The sequence below is a fragment of the Lolium rigidum genome, chromosome 4, assembly GCF_022539505.1.
Source record: "Lolium rigidum isolate FL_2022 chromosome 4, APGP_CSIRO_Lrig_0.1, whole genome shotgun sequence".
NCBI classification, from domain to species: Eukaryota; Viridiplantae; Streptophyta; class Magnoliopsida; order Poales; family Poaceae; genus Lolium; species Lolium rigidum.
In genome coordinates, this window is record NC_061511.1 from 227374200 (window position 1) to 227396133 (window position 21934).

At 45.7% G+C, this 21934-nt stretch overlaps 1 protein-coding gene across 1 annotated transcript; it reads left to right on the forward strand.

The window, feature by feature from the left end:
• Positions 1-16704: 16704 nt before the first annotated feature.
• Positions 16705-17173, forward strand: LOC124705468 (small polypeptide DEVIL 4-like). The gene has a single exon (XM_047237183.1). It carries the CDS (start codon positions 16765-16767, stop codon positions 16900-16902), a length of 138 nt encoding a protein of 45 aa, XP_047093139.1. The 5' UTR covers positions 16705-16764; the 3' UTR covers positions 16903-17173.
• Positions 17174-21934: the final 4761 nt, after the last annotated feature.

Consider the following 21934-nt stretch of genomic DNA (forward strand, 5'->3'; position numbering starts at 1 on the left):
ACTCATTTTCCCTAAAAGCCATAGAACTCCGGACGTGATAGCCCTGTTCGTGAAGGGTTTTTCAAGATAATTGTCGTATCCCAGTTCCGTCTTTTGCAGTGGTTACTAGGACACATAAAATGACGCCACGCGGCTCCGCGTGATTTTGTGGCTTCGTTTACTTTGCCAATCTGTGCCAAACGGGGCCGTGGGGACATGCGGTATGGCCGTACGGGCGCGCGGGTGCACCCGTCCGCCAACGCGCTAAACGGAAAACATTTAGCACATAAAATGACGCGTCGCGGACCTAAAACCATTTTTCCCGGAATTTATTGAGCGAAGGAAAGTGTGTCCCCAGTTCAAATCCGGTCAGTTTCCAGCGGATTCGGCGGGACACCGCAGGAAGCGGGAGGGATTCCCAGATGGCTACCGCGCGCATATGGCATGTGATAGGTGGTGCGTAGGACGTATCCTACCACCGCGCGAAGGTCTCCCGCAGTACTAAAATGCGCGCCATGTAGCCGCTTCACAAAAAAAGGCCATCTGGCACCCCGAAAATGGAAACACCATCGCCCGTGGGTCAGATTGGAAATCCGCGACCGGGGCCTTGCTTCCCATCCTAAGGCCCACGCACGTGCCAAATATGGCCTCGTTCCGACAAACTATGTGCTGCAATGGGCCGTTTCCTACTCATTTCCCCTAAAAGCCATAGAACTCCGGACGTGATAGCCCTGTTCGTGAAGGGTTTTTCAAGATAATTGTCGTATCCCAGTTCCGTCTTTTGCAGTGGTTACTAGGACACATAAAATGACGCCACGCGGCTCCGCGTGATTTTGTGGCTTCGTTTACTTTGCCAACTGTGCAAAACGGGGCCGTGGGGACATGCGGTATGGCCGTACCGGGCGCGCGGGTGCACCCGTCCGCCAACGCGCTAAACGGAAAACATTTAGCACATAAAATGATGCGTCGCAGACCTAAAACCATTTTTCCCGGAATTTATTGAGCGAAGGAAAGTGTGGCCCCAGTTCAAATCCGGTCAGTTTCCAGCGGATTCGGCGGGACACCGCAGGAAGCGGGAGGGATTCCCAGATGGCTACCGCGCGCATATGGCATGTGATAGGTGGTGCGTAGGACGTATCCTACCACTGCGCGAAGGTCTCCCGCAGTACTAAAATGCGCGCCATGTAGCTGCTTCACAAAATAAAAGGCCATCTGGCACCCCGAAAATGGAAACACCATCGCCCGTGGGTCAGATTGGAAATCCGCGACCGGGGCCTTGCTTCCCATCCTAAGGCCCACGCACGTGCCAAATATGGCCTCGTTCCGACAAACTATGTGGTGCAATGGGCCGTTTCCTACTCATTTTCCCTAAAAGCCATAGAACTCCGGACGTGATAGCCCCGTTCGTGAAGGGTTTTTCAAGATAATTGTCGTATCCCGGTTCCGTCTTTTGCGGTGGTTACTAGGACACATAAAATGACGCCACGCGGCTCCGCGTGATTTTGTGGCTTCGTTTACTTTGCCAACTCGTGCAAAACGGGGCCGTGGGGACATGCGGTATGGCCGTACGGGCGCGCGGGTGCACCCGTCCGCCAACGCGCTAAACGGAAAACATTTAGCACATAAAATGACGCGTCGCAGACCTAAAACCATTTTTCCCGGAATTTATTGAGCGAAGGAAAGTGTGTCCCCGGTTCAAATCCGGTCGGTTTCCGGCGGATTCGGCGGGACACCGCGAGGAAGCGGGAGGGATTCCCGCGATGGCTACCGCGCGCATATGGCATGTGATAGGTGGTGCGTAGGACGTATCCTACCACTGCGCGAAGGTCTCCCGCAGTACTAAAATGCGCGCCATGTAGCTGCTTCACAAAAAAAAGGCCATCTGGCACCTCAAAAATGGAAACACCATCGCCCGTGGGTCAGATTGGAAATCCGCGACCGGGGCCTTGCTTCCCATCCTAAGGCCCACGCACGTGCCAAATATGGCCTCGTTCCGACAAACTATGTGGTGCAATGGGCCGTTTCCTACTCATTTCCCCTAAAAGCCATAGAACTCCGGACGTGATAGCCCTCGTTCGTGAAGGGTTTTTCAAGATAATTGTCGTATCCCGAGTTCCGTCTTTTGCAGTGGTTACTAGGACACATAAAATGACGCCACGCGGCTCCGCGTGATTTTGTGGCTTCGTTTACTTTGCCAACTGTGCAAAACAGGGCCGTGGGGACATGCGGTATGGCCGTACCGGGCGCGCGGGTGCACCCGTCCACCAACGCGCTAAACGGAAAACATTTAGCACATAAAATGACGCGTCGCAGACCTAAAACCATTTTTCCCGGAATTTATTGAGCGAAGGAAAGTGTGTCCCCAGTTCAAATCCGGTCGGTTTCCGGCGGATTCGGCGGGACACCGCGAGGAAGTGGGAGGGATTCCCGGATGGCTACCGCGCGCATATGGCATGTGATAGGTGGTGCGTAGGACGTATCCTACCACCGCGCGAAGGTCTCCCGCAGTACTAAAATGCGCGCCATGTAGCCGCTTCACAAAAAAAGGCCATCTGGCACCCCGAAAATGGAAACACCATCGCCCGTGGGTCAGATTGGAAATCCGCGACTGGGGCCTTGCTTCCCATCCTAAGGCCCATGCACGTGCCAAATATGGCCTCGTTCCGACAAACTATGTGGTGCAATGGGCCGTTTCCTACTCATTTCCCCTAAAAGCCATAGAACTCCGGACGTGATAGCCCTGTTCGTGAAGGGTTTTTCAAGATAATTGTCGTATCCCAGTTCCGTCTTTTGCAGTGGTTACTAGGACACATAAAATGACGCCACGCGGCTCCGCGTGATTTTGTGGCTTCGTTTACTTTGCCAACTGTGCAAAACGGGGCCGTGGGGACATGCGGTATGGCCGTACCGGGCGCTCGGGTGCATCCGTCCGCCAACGCGCTAAATGGAAAACATTTAGCACATAAAATGATGCGTCGTAGACCTAAAACCATTTTTCCCAGAATTTATTGAGCGAAGGAAAGTGTGGCCCCAGTTCAAATCCGGTCAGTTTCCAGCGGATTCAGCGGGACACCGCAGGAAGCGGGAGGGATTCCCAGATGGCTACCGCGCGCATATGGCATGTGATAGGTGGTGCGTAGGACGTATCCTACCACTGCGCGAAGGTCTCCCGCAGTACTAAAATGCGCGCCATGTAGGCTGCTTCACAAAAAAAGGCCATCCGGCACCCCGAAAATGGAAACACCATCGCCCGTGGGTCGGATTGGAAATCCGCGACCGGGGCCTTGCTTCCCATCCTAAGGCCCACGCACGTGCCAAATATGGCCTCGTTCCGACAAACTATGTGGTGCAATGGGCCGTTTCCTACTCATTTCCCCTAAAAGCCATAGAACTCCGGACGTGATAGCCCTGTTCGTGAAGGGTTTTTCAAGATAATTGTCGTATCCCAGTTCCGTCTTTTGCAGTGGTTACTAGGACACATAAAATGACGCCACGCGGCTCCGCGTGATTTTGTGGCTTCGTTTACTTTGCCAACTGTGCAAAACGGGGCCGTGGGGACATGCGGTATGGCCGTACCGGGCGCGCGGGTGCACCCGTCCGCCAACGCGCTAAACGGAAAACATTTAGCACATAAAATGACGCGTCGTAGACCTAAAACCATTTTTCCCGGAATTTATTGAGCGAAGGAAAGTGTGGCCCCAGTTCAAATCCGGTCAGTTTCCAGCGGATTCGGCGGGACACCGCGAGGAAGCGGGAGGGATTCCCGGATGGCTACCGCGCGCATATGGCATGTGATAGGTGGTGCGTAGGACGTATCCTACCACTGCGCGAAGGTCTCCCGCAGTACTAAAATGCGCGCCATGTAGCTGCTTCACAAAAAAAGGCCATCTGGCACCCTGAAAATGGAAACACCATCGCCCGTGGGTCAGATTGGAAATCCGCGACCGGGGTCTTGCTTCCCATCCTAAGGCCCACGCACGTGCCAAATAGGTGGTGCGTAGGACGATTCCGACGCTCAGGTGATCTGTATCTTGGGAAACCCTAGGGCGGGAACCGTGCAGATCTACCCCTATAGCTTTCTCCGTGCGAGGGTTTACCAATGGACTTTTTTATTTGCTTTGGTTTGTTTAGGACATATGCACATGGAAACCATAGGTTGATCATACTTTAATAAAATAAGCTCCGTTTCAGCCGTAGGTGGAGTTTCCACATACAGATCCTGCATTTTACCAAGTGTTAGCCCATTTGTGTGAAAATCATCAACGCCGGATACATGCAAGGTTAGCCAAACCTTACATCACACTTGTACACATATGTTAGGGACAGATGCAAGTTTTCCAGTGATTCCGACGCTCCGGTGATCTGTATCTTGGGAAACCCTAGGGCGGGGACCGTACAGATCTACCCCTATAGCTTTCTCCGTGCGAGGGTTTACCAATGGAATTTTTTATTTGCTTTGGTTTGTTTAGGACATATGCACATGGAAACCATAGGTTGATCATACTTTAATAAAATAAGCTCCGTTTCAGCCGTAGGAGGAGTTTCCATATACAGATCCTGCATTTTACCAAGTGTTAGCCCATTTGTGTGAAAATCATCAACGCCGGATACATGCAAGGTTAGCCAAACCTTACATCACACTTGTACACATATGTTAGGGACAGATGCAAGTTTTCCAGTGATTCCGACGCTCCGGTGATCTGTATCTTGGGAAACCCTAGGGCGGGGACCCTGCAGATCTACCCCTATAGCTTTCTCCGTGCGAGGGTTTACCAATGTTCTTTTTTTTATTTTCTTTGGTTTGTTTAGGACATATGCACATGGAGACCATAGGTTGGGCATAATTTTCCATAAAATAGGACCCGGATGAGCCGTAGCAGGAGTTTCCACATACTTATCCTGGATTTTACCAAGTGCTAGGCCACATATGCGGAAATAGTCAACGCCGGTACATGCAAGGTTAGACAAACCTTACATCACACTTGTACAAATATGTTAGGGACAGATGCAAGTTTTCCAGTGATTCCGACGCTCCAGTGATTTGTATCTTGGGAAACCCTAGGGCGGGGACCCTGCAGATCTACCCCTATAGCTTTCTTCGTGCGAGGGTTTACCAATGGACTTTTTTATTTGCTTTGGTTTGTTTAGGACATATGCACATGGAAACCATAGGTTGGGCATAATTAACCATAAAATAGGCCCCGGATGAGCCGCATCACGAGTTTCCACATGCAGATCCTGGATTTTACCAAGTGCTAGGCCATGTATGCGGAAATCAGCAACGACGGGTAGAAGAAACCCTAATACATGAGCCTCGCAGATCTACCCCTTTGACCGACCTCCAATGATACTTGACCAAGTACTTTTCTATTACTTTATGTTGTGTTAGGTCATAAGAATATGTAGTACCAATAATTAGGCCATCCTACCTCAATATTCCCCCGGTAGACTAAACCCTAATCCGAGAGCCCTGTAGATCAACCCCTTTGACCGGTCTCCAATGTTATATAGTTGACCAAATGGCCTTTTGTAGGTACTAGATCACATAAAATGATGTGTACTAGTTAAACCATATCTCTAGATTAACTCTAGTGCTCAGGGTAAAACAACATATAAAGTAATAGTGCATGCAAACATTACTAAGTACATAGAAAATAAAACCAAGCAAAAAGTTCCATTAAGTATCATGCATACAAAAATTACTAAGAAAAAACCAAACCCTTGAACTAGCCAAAACTATGCAAAATTAAAAAGCTGAGCCTATGCCGACGGTATAACCGTCGGCATATCTTGGAGTTGGTAGGCTGGGACGGACCCTAATGGCAGTAGCTATGCCGACGGTTAAACCGTCGGCGTAGCTCTGGGAGCAAACGGCGAGCCGGCCGCGAGAGGCAAACGCGCGTGGAAGCCCGACGGCGGAAGATGCGGCGACGGTGACCGTCAGCGTAGCTGTACCTATGCCGATGGTTAAGTGGTGCCGACGGTGACCCTCGGCATAGGTGGAGCTATGCCGACGGTGAAGTTATGCCGACGGTGTTGCTACAGCCCTCGGGTCCGCGAACTACGCCGACGGCCCCGACCTTTGGCCGTCGGCATAGGTCCACACCATCGGCACAGTGCCATTTTCCTGTAGTGACGCCCGGATCTGAGAAACGAAATCTCCACGCGTACGTCATCGTGGATCGCTCCCTTGCGGGAAAACACTCGTTGGAGTACTCGTGCCGGAGGGATACGGTAAAGGCGTACTCGTTCGCTCGCGCGCGGGAGCAACAGGCTCGTGACACGTGGTGATCGCTGGTGTGGTGCGTGGGATGATTTTTTCTTTTGTAAAGGTTGGTCTTTAGGTAGTGATACCCATACCGACCTGATCGGTGGGTGCAAGACACCGCATACCCCCACCACCTGGGTGGCTCAGTGGGCTACGGCCCATCACATCAGGTGAGTTTCTTTTTTCTTTTTTTCTTCCATCTTTTCTGTTTATATTTTCGTTTTTTGAAATCTAAACCCTTTAAAAGAATTTTCCGAGAAAAATTATTTCGCACAATTTGAACAATTTTCTGAAACCGAACAGTTTTTAAATTTGAAAAAAATTTAAATGAACCATTTTAATTTTAAAAGTTTTAAATCTGAACAATTTTGAAATTTGAACATTTCCTTATTTTTAATTTTTTTTCGAATATGAACAATTTTTTTAGCTCAAACAATTTTCGAAATTGAACGTTTTTTGAATATGAACAGATTTCAAATTTGAATGATTTTCAGTTTTGAACATTTTCTGAATTTGAACGATTTCCAGATTTGAACATTTTTTAAATTAGAAAAAAATTTAAATTTAAACTCTTTAAATTTGAACAAGAAGAAAAATAAACAGAAAAGGAACAAAAACAAAAAAGGAAAAAGAAAAGAAATAGAAAAGAAATAGAAAAGAAACAGAAAAGAAAAAGGAAAAGAAAAAGAAAAAGAAAAAGGAAAGAAAAAACGAAAAAGAAAGGGAAAACAGAAATATACGCGAAATGGGCCAACCAGGACCTTAGCCCGCTTCTTCAACTCAAGGCCTATCTTGGTCTGTCGCCGGCCCCGAAATGCAAAATTCCATCGCGGCCGCGTCGTCTTCCTCCGCATTTAACTGCAGCACCTACGGCCGGGTCGATCTCCCCAACGATGCCCTGAGCGCGATCATCGGCCACGTCCCGTCTCAGCGCCGCTGCCGCACTCGCGCGCCTCCAGCCCCCGCCTCAGCTCCTCCCGTGGCTCTTCTGCCTGTCCCCGATCAGGTCCATCTTCGCCTGGCTCCTCAGTGGCGGCGTTCACCGCGTCCGCCTGCCCAACGACCAACGTCGCGCTCCTTTTTTTTTTTTTTTGAATGGAAGCACACTTTATTAAGCAAAGCAAGCCCGCCTCATTAAAAACCTTCCAGTCCCCTTCGGTACCCTGGAAGGAAAAGAGTGCGTCTGAAAACTTGCCCGCGATAAGCACAGAGTATGGTTACAAATTACAATCACGTGCAGCTCTTGCAATTACTTAACACCATGTGCTCCCCAAGTAAGCGAGCCTGCACCAACCCAGCGCTGATGCTCGAATCAGAAACGCAGAACCTACAGTGGCTGGAATGCTATTCTCCAGAACGAACTTCGCATGCCAATTTTCTTCAATCGTATTAAACTTACAATGCGCACTCAAGTGTTTTATCTTGTCATTGGATCTGCTATGAACTAACCTGCATTTACTGTACGGTTCCCATTGATTTTCGGTATTGATCATTGACTCATTGTTGCAGTTTGCATGGAAGCACACAAAATGCCATTTCAGTACTTCACTCTGAGACAGAGCTGTTCAAAATTTGTGTGAGCAATGTACTCACACAAGTAAGGTGCAAAGTAACACCATTGCAGTTTTAAACTTTTAATTATGTGAGAGCACACCCATGATTTACTTGGGAGTAGCTACAGCCACGTTGCCTCCAGTTCCTGAGAAATGGCTGGTCCTCGATGTTTCTTAGTAACAACAGAACTGGTAAATTTGCTCCTGCTTAAATCTTCCCCAAGAAATGGTCTTCTATTTTAGTGCCACAATGGAATCTGTAGTGCTTGTCTTTTCTGAAAATACGAAAATCTTCGTTATTTCAGTGCCAACACTGCCTTTCCATTCTGCTGATAAGTTAGAAGTGAAGCCATGACAGAACACATAATGACACAACTAACGTGTCACTGTATGTTAAAACTGCATTTGCTTAACACGCACACACGGACGCAGAATAGTTAGCTAGTACTATAGTGGGTAAAGTCTGCATCCCTATAAAGACATGTGATTGTTGGTTGAATCGGTTTGACTAGTGAGAGAAGGTCAACCAACTCATGAACCAGTGACTGGCCAAATGCTTTGATGTTCATTCATCTGAACGGCTTCTGACTTACTCACTAAACAATACTATCGGGCAATTTGACCTTTTTAAAAATTATCACTGAATTTGTCTTATAGTGATGATACTTTTCAACTATTTGACCTCACATTTGCATGAACTGTGGTGTGGTTGGTTGCTATATATGGGCTTTGGTCAACGATTATTATATGTCAGCTATTATCAGTGCAGAGCCATGTTCATCATCTACAGCAGCATATCCTCACCATATCTTGCGGACATGTCATTTCACCCGGATCATACCGCATTTATTGCAAATCTCTCTACGCCTAACTAACCATGTTCATTTTCTGCTGCTGGTTATGATTTGAAGTAAGACCACAAAACTAAATTCGAAGGTATTAGTGATTCATGTAGACACAAATCAAATGAGATAGATGGTTGCATACTAACAGCTGGAGTCTGAAACCAATGTTGTGAATCGACTGCCAGGTTTGAGGTTTCATAGCTGTCCTTTCGCAGCAACAGCCCAAACTTCAGAGCTACTGGTCAAAGCACAACAACTAGCACAAATATTACCACTTAGGCTGTCCAATCAGGCTATATATTACAACGATGGCCTGAACTTGGACATGATTCCTGAAGCAAGTGCAGCAAGTGGTTGCAGGTTAAGAGTTTCTCACGCGACATCCAATGGTGGGTTAAACGTGGTTTCGCCGACATTTGGTCTATTAAAAAGAACAGTGTGTTCGGGCCGAGCCAATATGCAAATCTCTCTACGGCTAACTAACCATGTTCATTTTCCTCTGCTGGTTATGATTTGAAGGAAGACCACAACACTAAATTGAAAGGTATTTGCAGTTCACCTAGACAGAAATCAAATGAGATAGTTGGTTGCATACTAACAGCTGGAGTCTGAAACCTCTGTCCTTGGCAGCAACAGCCCAAACTTCAGAGCTATTGGTCGAAGCACAACAACTAGCACAAAGTTACCACTTAAGTTGCTACGATGGCCTGAACTTGGACATGATTTCTGAAGCAAGTGCAGCAAGTGGTTGCAGGATAAGAGTTTCTCACACGGGTTTCGCCGACATTTGGTCTATTAAAAAGAACAGTGTGTTTGCGGCGAGCCAATTTGCACTAAACTAAGGCTACCCATGAGTTAAGCAAAGCATCCTGTCAAGCTTTTTTCAGGTCGAGGTTAATCAAAGCATCCCTCAAGGCCATCATGTGTAAGAGGGTTTTCTGTAATGTTGTTGCAATTGTCTGAGTGTAGTGTTATATTTTCATGCAGATACCTCGAATCATCTACAGCCTCGAATCTTCATCATATCTTGCAAACGAGTTATTTTGCCCGGATTCTACAGCATTAATTCCAAGCCTCCCAGGCATCGTTGCAGCTAACTAACCATGTTCGTCTCTGGAAACCAGAAAGCTACAATAGTAGATTAATAGGTTTGCATAGTTCATGCAGATACCTCATTGCACATTTCCGTTTGGTTAATTTCGTAAACTGAAATCTCCTTCAGTTTCTGAAGGCAGCGGCTACGCGTGATGCATGCCTCTGCACAGCTGTGAAGGTAGATTGCAGCGGCCCCCGGTTTCTGATCGGTGGTTTCCAGTAACTGCATAAACTTCAGAGCAACAGGTCGAAGTACATCAGCTAGAACCATGATTAGCATTGGTTAACTTATTCCAAGCTATAGTTTACATGAATGACCTGAACTTGGACATGAATCCTGAAGAAAGTACACCAAGTGGTTGCAGGATAAGAGTTTCTTACTCGGCCTCCAATGGCGGGTTAAACGGGCATTTCGCCGACCTTTGGAGTAATAAAACAACAGCGTGTTTGGAACCGAGCCAATTTACACTACTGTAAGTGACTCCTAATTAAGAAAAGCATCATGTGAGCTTGTTTCAGGTTAAGGCATCCATCAAGGCTGTTTGGTGGAAGAGGGGGTGGGAATTCAAAACTATGTTTGCAACTTTTTTTTGGCAAGGAAATCCATCAAAATCATTGCATGGATGGCATGTATCCATTCTTAGGAGCAACATTAACCAAATAATTGTTGGGAAGATATTTGTTTCAGACATCTGAATCTCCTTGATGTTGATGGCAATGCAACTATCCTGCACATTTAATTATAAATGATAACCTTATACTTCTCAGCTTGCTTTGTCTTCCAATATTCTAGCCATTATGAGAAATGCTGAAGATAACGACGCATAATGGACCGTATGAGATCTGCAAGGGCTCTGTTCGCAGTGAGTTGTGCTTCTCAAAAATCAATACCAAGTGGCAGGTCACCTACAGCAAGTGTAAATGCAGGTTCCTTGAAGCTTCTCAATTTTGTTGTCCACTGCTGCTGGGGATACCAAACTTTTTTGCGGCATTGAAAATTTAAAAAGGGATAATTCTTAGATAAACTGCAAGAAAGCCAGTAGCCCCATGAGCAAGGAGTCGTGTGTATAGTCGCTCAATGTGAGTCAGAAGATTGAATGAACCTTTCCATTTCAAGAATGAGGATAATTTTCAGAGATCTTGAACGTACAAGAATGCAAGTAAATTTTCACCGGATTATGGAACTAAAACATATGAAAATGATGACATTTTTCTAGTAAAGTAGACAGCATAGTGGAAATGTTACTGCTATATTGAAATAATGATTAATACTTGTACCGTTTTATTTGGTTATTTATACCACTACTTCAGTTTAGGACTAACTTACAGACCACTCTTCCTACTACGGCAAGTCCGAAAAAGGCACATCCTTGAGATTTTCATTTGTGTGAAATCATTCAACTGAGAGATCCAATCGAATGAAGAAAAGACCTTCTGGTCGTACAAAATCGTGCTTCAATAGTACACAAAATGGAATACAAGCGATAAACATCTTTGAGAACTTCCATAATTCTTTCTTTCTTTTTCTGAAATCTTTCAGTTCTGATCGATCAAATACACAAGAAGGGTGCCAACACAAGACAGATCCGTCCATGCACATCCTTGTCATTGCAGGACTTAGGAGCACCACACCAAAACTTGTACATCCAAATTAGTTGTCAGCAACAAAACTTCTGAACTAGCCTATGTACACACACACACACACTCACTAGAGAATCTGTTAACCTAGCTATAAAGGAGAACCAGAGGAGAACATAACAGCTATGGTTGGGTCAGAGAAGAGCAGAGCAGAGCAGAGCGGATGGAGCAGAGATAGGTGAGCTAGTCATGGCAGCAAAGGAGCATGACGACGCATCGCCGAATGATGTAGAGCCTGGCCTTGTTCTCCCTCATCATCCTGCTAAGCCCTCCCCCTGATCCCTTGTGCTTCGCCTGGCTCTTCGCCTTGTTGTTCATCCTGGCTGAACAGGAGGATGGTGATTGAGCCATTGAGGTAGGTGAGCAGGAAGGCGCTCTGCTCTTCCACTGCTGTAACTGGATGGATCTGGCTCTGCTATGGCTGTGGCCAAGTGTGCAGCATTTGCCTCGCTTATATAGCATGGAAATGGCCAAGTGGCACAAAGACAGATTCTTTCACATGATGCTCACATCTTTGCCTACTTGCGCGTATAAAAACCTAACGAGACAGTGAGACACTGGGTAGTGACAAAGCTCCACTAGCTCCCACAGTCAGAAGCAGCAGAGGCGGCCTCTCTCTCTCTCAAGTTGTAGTTCATTCCGATGACGCTTCAGGGGACAATTGCCTCTGGAGTCTAGGCTACATTCAGGTTTTGCCCGCTATTGGTTTCTAAAAAGAAAACATAGAAGTGCATATTATCTCTCGAAAAAGAAAAAAAGAAAAGGATATTTATATGTAAGCAGAAGTGATACCATTGCCACGGTAATGGCTACCTCACCTCCGAATGTGATGTTCAGATAGATCTTGCTTGGGTAAAAGCTATTGGCATGGAATTCCCTAATTCAACGGCTGGGAGATATAAAACTATCACCTGAGCCGGACGAATTTAGGTGGAATCTACATGTAGATGACACATTCTCGGTAAAATCACTATACAATGCGATACTTCATTCTGACATACCAGTTGATAATAATAAAAAAATTGGAAGGTGAAAATACCACTAATAATAAAAATATTTGGATGGTATCTTCGTTGGGGGTTATCCTCACCAAGGACAATCTTGTTAAGCGATACTGGCATGGAAGTACTCGGTGTGTTTTTTGTCAACATGACGAAACTATTAAACACCTTTCTTTCGGTGCCGATTTGCGAAATCTATATGATCAATCATCCAAGTAGCGTCTAGCATGTATCCTCCGACTAGTGTGACCAATATCTTTGGCAATTGGCTTCATGGTATCGATTCAAGGTTCAAGTTGCTTCTTAGGGTGGGGGCGCTTGCAGCTATCTGGACGCTTTCACTAAGTAGAAATGACAAGATTTTTAATGTACAGGTATTCTCCGTTTGTGGTTACCTCTTCAGCGAGTGGAGAACCGAGACCTGTTTACGGAGGTCTGTACATGGTTGGAGGCTGCGGCGAGGGATGCTTTTTTCCTACATGGGGTGGCAACATAGTCTACAGATTGAAGCTCCACCCACACCTTAGGCGTCTTATGATTCATCGCCTCGATATGTAATTTGCCTAGTTTTATTTTCCGACTTTTGACTCGAGACATATAAACGGCTGTGTGCTCCCTGGTTATGCTGAGGCTGATTGTAATTGCTTCTCAAATTAATAAAACATCCATTATCGAAAAAAAATCAGCTTCGTTATCTAAGGGATTTCTTTGAGTTATGTCGATCTCATGTACTATACTTAATATTTTCCATGCATCGACCAGAACTCGTGTGAAGTTACTCTTTTTTTTCTGCTTGACATGCATAATCAATCCAAATACTGCTACTAAATGCTACTGTATATATTACCGTCCATAAAATATCTTCTGGCCCGTCGTCACAACGTCGTGGAAGGCTAACATGCCGGAATACAGGGGTAGGCGTGCTTGTTTATCGTGGTCAAATGTATCTGAGTTGTTCGTGCAATTATATGGCGGAGCTATAAAAAGAATACATGAGGTACAGCGTACAAATCCGCAGCTGTCATGCTGATTTGTACCGCCAATTTCCCCCAAAAAAGAAACTGAAAAAATAGACACGACAATAGCATGACAGCAATATTTTCCTACTCGCCTACACATATGATTTCCTGTCCCTAGGATGCATGACAAGGATTATAGTAACATCACTAATCGTACACACATATCTCCAAGAAATATACTTAATCATGGATATATACCAGGTAGTTCGTCAGGGGGATCAGAGATCAGACGAAAATATCTTCTCCTCCGACGAGAGCTCTGCCACAGATACGTGCTGGAGCTGTCCGATCCGCCTGTCCAGCCATGGCATGAGCCGCCAGAGCCCGCGGCTAGATGGGTTGAGGGAGAGCCGTCCTCGCGCTCCATGTGATCTCCCCGATCGAGATCGTCGTACCGTCCATCACACTGGCACCCCGTAAATTAGCCAACGACGACGGCAATAATACGGCAGGTTTTGGTGGCCTCTCCGTCGCGCGGAAAAGCCGCTTGCTTGCTTAATTAGGCGCAGAATCTGCGCATGTGGCTGGTCAAATATTACCCCGATCGAGCAGCATCGACCGGCAACACCGCTCCTACTCAGCATTCTTCCTGGCAATTGATCACTAGTCACTGGAAGAAGATAAGGCAGATGTTTCATTCTTTTTCCAAAGAAGATGAAAAGGGTGTAGCCCACTCGTAAAGCAAAATAATGCCGTTTGATTATTAGAAAATTTCCAATTTAATTGTCAAGAAAAAACAAGCCCAAAAAATCGTGGAAAGCCGCCTGAAATAAGTGCAAAGAAATACTTTGATGTTTGATCTACAATATAAGGATATCTGTGTGGTTTTTGCCATTCATGTCTTCCACCCGGACGATATGGGAGGTGACCACTAGTTCGTGGAGAACATCCCCTCCTATGAAACCCTTCCTTATTTTCGCCACCAAACAAAGTCCGCGTACTGAAAGGCGACGTCGGGCTTCTCCCCACATGTCGCTTGGTCGGAGGTGCCTCATCGTGCCCAGGTCGCTAGCTCGGTCATTGGCGTGCTGGTGGACGTCCATGTTGCATGGCTTTGTGAATACAGTTCACCCGGAGTGTGGTTTTAGGGCCGGGCATGGTTGTGGCAGTGGATGGTTGGGCTAGGGTTAGAGCCCTTTGCCTGCTCGGTTTTGTCATACCCGAATCTACTTTCGCCAGATCTAGAGCTAGGGTTGGTCCCCGGATCCTACAGCTAGATCCAACGGATAATGGGTCCACCGTGGTTGTTGCTTCTGATGGGGTAGATCTGCGTCATATTTGCTAGGTAGGGTGACATTGTGGCCGATGTTGTGCCTCCCATGACAACGACGATTATCTCCTCTCGATCTTGGCTGGGATGCGTCAGGGCTCTCAGGATGTATGCAGGATGGCGGCCTTTAGTAGGAACTAGGGCTCTCGAGCAAGGGTTGCGGTCGGTCACACTTAGTAATAGATGCGAGTTCTTCTTGCCATGTTGAAAACCTTCCTACGTTGCTCGGGCCACCAACGTGGACTCTCATGGGTGTCTTTTCCTTCTTGAAGGCTTTGCCACAACTTTCTCCTTATCCTTACTCGTGCTCTATGTGGACACTAGATCCCTTGGAGTTGGGTGGCATCAGAACATTGCTTTGTTTCCTTCCTAAAGGTGGCGCCTTCAAAGGCATTGTTCTTAATGTGGTGGTAATGCCGATGGCATATGACCAAGGCTAAGTCATCTTAGGGGATGTGCTCATCACGCCAGAGTGCGACATTCCTCTTTGAGTTAGATCAAGCTATAGAGTGAGTTTCGTTGCACCGAAGGTGGCGAAGGCGGGAAGTGTTGCGTTCTTGGTCCGAATGTGTTCATTCTCACTAGCGTCCATACAAAATTCGTGAGTTACACACAAGTGTTGATCCGAGCCACCTATTTTTTAACCAAATTTTACATTTACCCATCCAATGGTCATGATCAAATGTGATGATTGTTTATAATTTTTTCTAAATTGTACCTAACTTTTAATTCACATTTTCTCCATGTATTTTTAGAGCTTTTCGTCTCTTTAATAGTTTGATATGAATGTTATTTAAAGTTCTTGAACAATGCCGGGGAACTTTAATTGAAAATGAAATCCTACACATGATCCCTAAATGCATGCTTCATTTTTCTGTGAATCTAATATGTTTGATTTAAGATACACTGGCTGGTCTTGAAAAGAGTGTAGTTAAATCTTCTTTAGTATTCAATTATAATTTTCATAGTACGAAAACATGTACAATATTAGTATCACAAAATATACTTATAAATGTTAAAATAACTTCAATTTTCATATTTATATGTTGGTGATACACGGGACATCGGTGCGTGAGGTGAGGGCACACGGCCCAATAGAGCTTGTAGGTGTGGCGAGAGATGTTGCCATGAGTGGCTTCAGGTTGATCGATTTATTACTTTTGCCAGATTTGGTTGAATAATACTATAAAAAAAAGGTTGAGTGCATTATTCTTATGTTGTGACCGAGGGTTTTCAACATCCTTTCCGAAAAAGAAAGAAAATAAACTTTTTTTTTGTACGTGCCCCAGTTACTAGTCATCCGAAAAAAGTGCATCCGGTATATATGTATGTTATAGCCATTCATACACAATAAAAAGTTATAAATTTTCCTTCTTTGTTTAGGTCATCTGCATCAAGGCCCCAACTATATCGGAAGTTTCAGTATTGATCCTTCCAATAGTCTGCGGGCGGTTAAATTTGGCTATGTACGGACTCATACTCTTAATAGTCCAACAAAATGATTATCGTGTGAATACAAAAACCAAAAGTATATACCAGCTTGGATATCTGACGGAATATTATCATGTCACCACGCATTATAGTAGGCCCGCCAAACTTGATGACGGCATAAGCATGACTACATGAGCATAACTACATTCTAAGATCCGACCGGCCAGTTCCTCAACGGAAGGTACCTAGCCTGGCAATCCACTCCCGTCCATCTTGACAGAATTATTCTCACGATCTTTGGAAGGAACATGTCAACATACCAAATATACACTAGACAAGCAGGTTGATGGATTCTCGGTGACTCAAGGGTCAAGACTCAAGACTCAAGAGTGGCCCTTGGAGCGTCATCGGAATCCGCTGCTGCATGTGCCTGTGTAGCTAGCGGCAGCCGGCAGCTATCCACTTCCTACAAGGGGTATATGCCTCATCAGGTTTTATACGCGCAAGTAGGCAAAGCTGTCTCATTTGGCAATTTCTTTCCTATATAAGCATGCAACCGCTTGACAGTTGGCCACAACAACAAAAGAGTCAGATCCATCCAGTAGAGAGCCCCCCTACTCACCTAACTAACTCAATCACCGTCTCTGCTCAGGAGCTAGCTAAGGATGAACAAGGTGAAGATCAGCCATGGCAATCACAATAGATCTGGAGGAGGAGGCCTCAGCAGGATGCTGAGGGAGCACAAGGCCAGGCTCTACATCATCCGGCGATGTGTCGTCATGCTCCTGTGCTGCCATGACTGATCCATCTCTGCTCTTCTCTTCTCCGATCCTAGGCGTTCTGTTCTTGATTTTGTTCCCGTTTCTAGCTAGGCTTGATAGAGTCTTTTGTGTGTACATACATACTATATAGGGTAGCTTAGAAGTTTCAGATAGACGTTGCTGATGGTTAATGTGGATGATAAAGTTTCGTGTGGTATCGTGCTCCTAACTCCTAAGTCCCGCGATGGGCAAGGATGTGCGTCCCTTGTTGTGTGTTCGCTCCATCAGAAATGAAAATATCTCAGAAAAATGGAATTACGAAAGATCAAAAAAAGGATTTATCTCTTGTGGCATTCCATTGTAGAGTAAAATACACGGCGGGTCATCGGACTTCTCGGCTGGGTTCAATTTGGTCACCGTACTTCGAAAATACCAATTTACGGTAATCAAATACGTGTTGCCTGCTCATAGACGGTCACTGGTCGGCAGTACAGCGTTGTATTTTAGGACGTGGCAATTTGTGGACCTTATTTGTCAGACTAAGTAGGGTTACAGCTTCCAAATCGTTCTGCAAAAATCCCCCCGATTTTTTCACATCCACCTCCATCTCAATCTCAGCTAACCACCACCCCAATCTCCTCGTCGTGGTCTGTGCGTGTTACCGGCGGATGAGCCAGGAGCGCCTCCATATGTGGGTCGCTGGCCACCGCTACGTAGAGCGGCATGGCCCCGTCCATGCCCGAGTTGCGTGGTGGCCGCCTCATCTCCGAGCCGGCGGATCTCCGGGACGCGTCTGGCCAAGGCACGGCCGACCCGCCTCCACTGCGTGATCCCGCCGCCGGCGTCCCCATAGCCAGGCGCTTGGTTTGCCTCCGCCGATATGTGCCCGCGCGCCACTGGTTTCCCCATCATCGACTGGTTCCCGCGCGCTGCTTGGTCAAGGCGGTCCAAAGGGTCGCGACAGGCAAAGGAGCATGAGATTGAGCTTGTCTTGGAGCGGTTTCCAGCAAGGATAGGAGGGTGGCGCGGATGGGAATGCATGCGCTCCTCGCATCGCATGCGCCGCGGAAGCATATGGCGCTCGTGCGCTGCGGTCTCTCCACGCCGCCGTCGACTTAGCACGTCGGCGTGCGCCCCTGCTTCCCCACGCCGCCGCCTCCCTGCCTCCCCACCCCGCGTCCCATTCCCGTCCGACCCTGCCTCTCTCGGCGACCCTCAGCACGCGGCGAAGGAACCCTCCGCCCATGCGCTCATGCGGGCGGCGAGCAGAGGGAGGCGTGCTGTGCTTTTCTTTCTCCAGGAGCTTATAGAGGGGAAGGATGAAATAAATGTGAGAGACAAGGAAGAAGACACAGAGGAATATATTTCCGGAGGTTTTCTGCAAAATATAATACAATTGGAGACTGACATGTAGACCCCATTAGTGTCAGGCTGACAAATACACCGCGTCTCGAGCGCCGGTGATCGTAGACAAACCTTCGCACATGTTCAGTGACCGTAAATTAGTATTTTTGATGTACAATGACCAAACTGAAGCCCGCCGAGAAGTCCGATGACCCACCATGTATTTTACTCTTCCATTGTACATGTGAAAACCCAGATTTTCATTTGATTAATTAATTTGAGTAAAATAATCTCCACATGCATATCTGTTAATTCATTTCCTTTGCCACTGTATTTATTTACGTAAATTCAGTTCCAACAAATATTTTGTTGATCTTCCTAAGATTCCAGTAAATCCATTGATTATCAGTTTTTCTTTTGTTGTACTATTTGCTAAGTACTATATAATTTAGTGTACTGTCCATATTTTAAGATGCAGCTCCCCTAACCTAAAAACATGGAGAAGCTGTCGTCATTCGAGAAGTTAGTTTCAATCGGTTGGATGGGAAGCAGCTTAAAGAATCTACTTTTAATTTTGTAAATGTATTAAAATCTGTAAAATAAGTAAATGAGCTCCTCGTGATCCACTGTGTTGGTTTATACCATGCTTTTCCACGTCCTAAACATATTTTTTTCCAAAAAGGAGGATCCCGGCCTATGCATCATATGATACACACAACATTTTCATTTATTGCATAAGTTAGAGTCTAGTGTATTACAAATTTACAATCATGGATCGGCTAAGGTTAAAACATGTATCAACAAGGAAAAATAAAAAGCAACATGAAGCTATCCATTTTATATTCTACTAATATGCCATCATCGAGTAGTCTGAAAATAGAAATCTTGTGCGACCGTCAGGAGCTGGTTGCATCCAGTAGCCATATGTTCCGGCTGATCGTCCGAGAGACGCAAGGTCCAAAGTTTTATTGGCTGGTAATATGACGTGGTTGTACATGTTGTGTAATAAAAGTTGTGGCATGCTCGCTTGTTTGAGTACATAGATCTTTGTGTCGGTGTAGTTACACACGGAGTCGTGTCCACGTCGGGTGCAGTGGTGACGTATACTTTAGGTCGGTGTCATCGTTGTTGGGGTGCATCTCTGGAGGTACGCGTGAGGAAGATCACATGCCGCAGAGGAGCATGGATGCATTGTCGGCCGAAGGCACGAGCATGGGCTTCTGCTTGACGTAGCTTGAAGTCTGGGCAGATCCTCCCCGCTAGGTTGCCAAAGTCGTACGCCACGCTGAACCGATCTTGCAATCCATGAGTTTCACTGGAGGAGGATTAAAGCTATACATATTTATTTTGTAGCTAAATCAGATCCAATCTATGAGATTGAAATTCCAAATTTTGGATCTAAACTATAGAATTGATCCAAACTAAGAACCGATCGGATCTTTGGTCAAGATTGGGTGCCGCGCCCCCGAGGAGAAGAGATTGACTTCTTAGTGGGTGACACATCATGTGAAAGTAGGGGAAACCTAGAATCGGCGTCGTGTGAGTAACCGCTCTAATACCATGTGAAAATATTAATTTTTTTTAAAAGTTGAACAGTGGATTTCCCACTGTATATTTTTCACTTTATTTATATAATTGTAAAAGAGTGTCTACAAAATAAAACAGTTGCTTGAGAGGAGCAACAAAAAAAGCAAGAGGCTCCAGGCCAAAAGAAAAGAAGAAAGCTATCTAAAATTGTCTACCCAAAAAACTCTGCCATGATACGATTTCTTCTTTTCTTTGTGAACTAGAAGGACAAGCTCATCTTTAAACTTCTTCCGACATCTGAAGACACTAGGAGGAGCAGCATTAAAGAAAAAATCATTGCGCGTGATCCATATAGACCAGGTGACAAACATGATAATCTCCATAAAAACGGCTTGGAGGTAGATAGCTTAAGGCTAGACAATGCCTCTTGAAGATCAAACTGCCCAGCCACAGGGGGACCCGGAGAGGACAGAGATGCAAAGGGGCATTGGAAGAATGTGAAAATATTAATCAATGCAATTGTGTGTTGAATTGTCATGACCCTCAAGCATGATTCTCAAGTCACAATGTGTTGCGGGTATATTTCATGGGTGTACCATCGACAGTGGCTAGATCCGGCAAGTCCAGGTGGCCCACAGACGGTAATGGTGGCATACGGCCCATCGGGCTGCCCAGTTGCTGTTGATCAAGATGGAGGAAGTCCAGCCCAGGAACAAGGAGCTGGATCCCAACCGATGTACGCTTGGAGTCGGATCCGGCCTGGCCCGCCCATCAGAGGTAGCCGAATCCAATACGGCATATTAGGTAGTAGGCGGATCCTTGACGTGCATGGCAATGTAATATTCCATAGTTAGGCAGGATTGTATTTCGGCTAGAACTCTCCGTAGAAATCCTAGATCCTGGCGCCTTTATAGCCGGATCTCGGGAGCCTTAGAGGCACAACCACAACTCATTGTAACAACGCGAAAGCGCCCAGATAATTCCAGACAAGCAGCAGTAGGCCCTGCCTCCGAGCAGCGTGTTCCGAAGCTGGGTAAACTGCGTACCACCGTGATGAGCGCAGATTGCACACCGTTGGGAAACCTCAATTGGAAGGTATGATGATCACAACAGCAAGTTTTCCCTCAGTAAGAAACCAAGGTTTAATCGACCAATAGGTGAAAGACGTGACTTCTGAAGGTGTTCGTAGCTGACTTGTGGCAGGCGCACTACCGACATCAGCAACAACGTGGAACCTGCACACAGCACAACAAAATACTTTGCCCCAACTTATAGTGAGGTGGTCAATGTCACCGGTTTTGCTGAACACAAAGAATTAAATGTATAGTGTGGAAAGAGATGTTTGTTTGCAGTGGAATTAAAGAGAACAATGCTTGCAGTAAGTAAGCAGAACATGCTGATTGTATCAGTGTAAAAAAAGGACCGGGATCCACGGTTCACTAGAAGTATCTCTCCATAAAGATAAACTAGACCATTTAAGCGCGCGTTGCTGCGCCCGTCCGTCTTGAGGAAAGATAGAAGATACTATAAAAAAAACTGATCCGTGCAAATACTGAAGAAATCTAGGCAATATGATTAATTGTTTTCCTATAATAAATTATCACATTATAGTCCATGATGCAAAGATTTTATAAGAAGCAGTTCAACGGGATTACACTGATGCTACATACAGCTTCTCCTGGTGTTAGTATGTTACCCATGTGATTGGCTTACTCAATTACTCTGTTCCATAATTCCTGTCACAAATTTAGATGTATAGATACATTCAAATCTACGGCAAGAATTATGGAACGGATGTAGTAGTTAGCAAATCCTAGTATATTTTCCTCGCTTCTTTTGACATGCTTTCCACATTCATATTCAAACTTGAAGGAGTTACAACGATAATGTCAGCACCACACTTCAAATCTCTTAGGTGAGGGCCTTTTGGAGCACCACCCTTAGACACTTCAAAACAAAAGTAGAAAACATTATTAACTAATATCTTATTAGAACAACCATATGCAGGTTGCATAAATCAGAAAATTGCATGTTCTTTTGTCCGAATATATTAGCACCAAGCAATATAGATACTCGACTGATCTAATAGTTCGATATAGACTCCAGACCTAGGCTGAGACGAGCATAGTGCACATAATATATGTGGGTAGAAAGAATCAATATGCAGCGGATGTTAATTCTTTTTACCAAACTTGATTACTTA

Coding starts and splice junctions, on each gene's coding strand:
- LOC124705468 (XM_047237183.1), top strand. CDS start 16,765: ATGAACAAGGTGAAGATCAGCCATGGCAATCACAATAGATCTGGAGGA.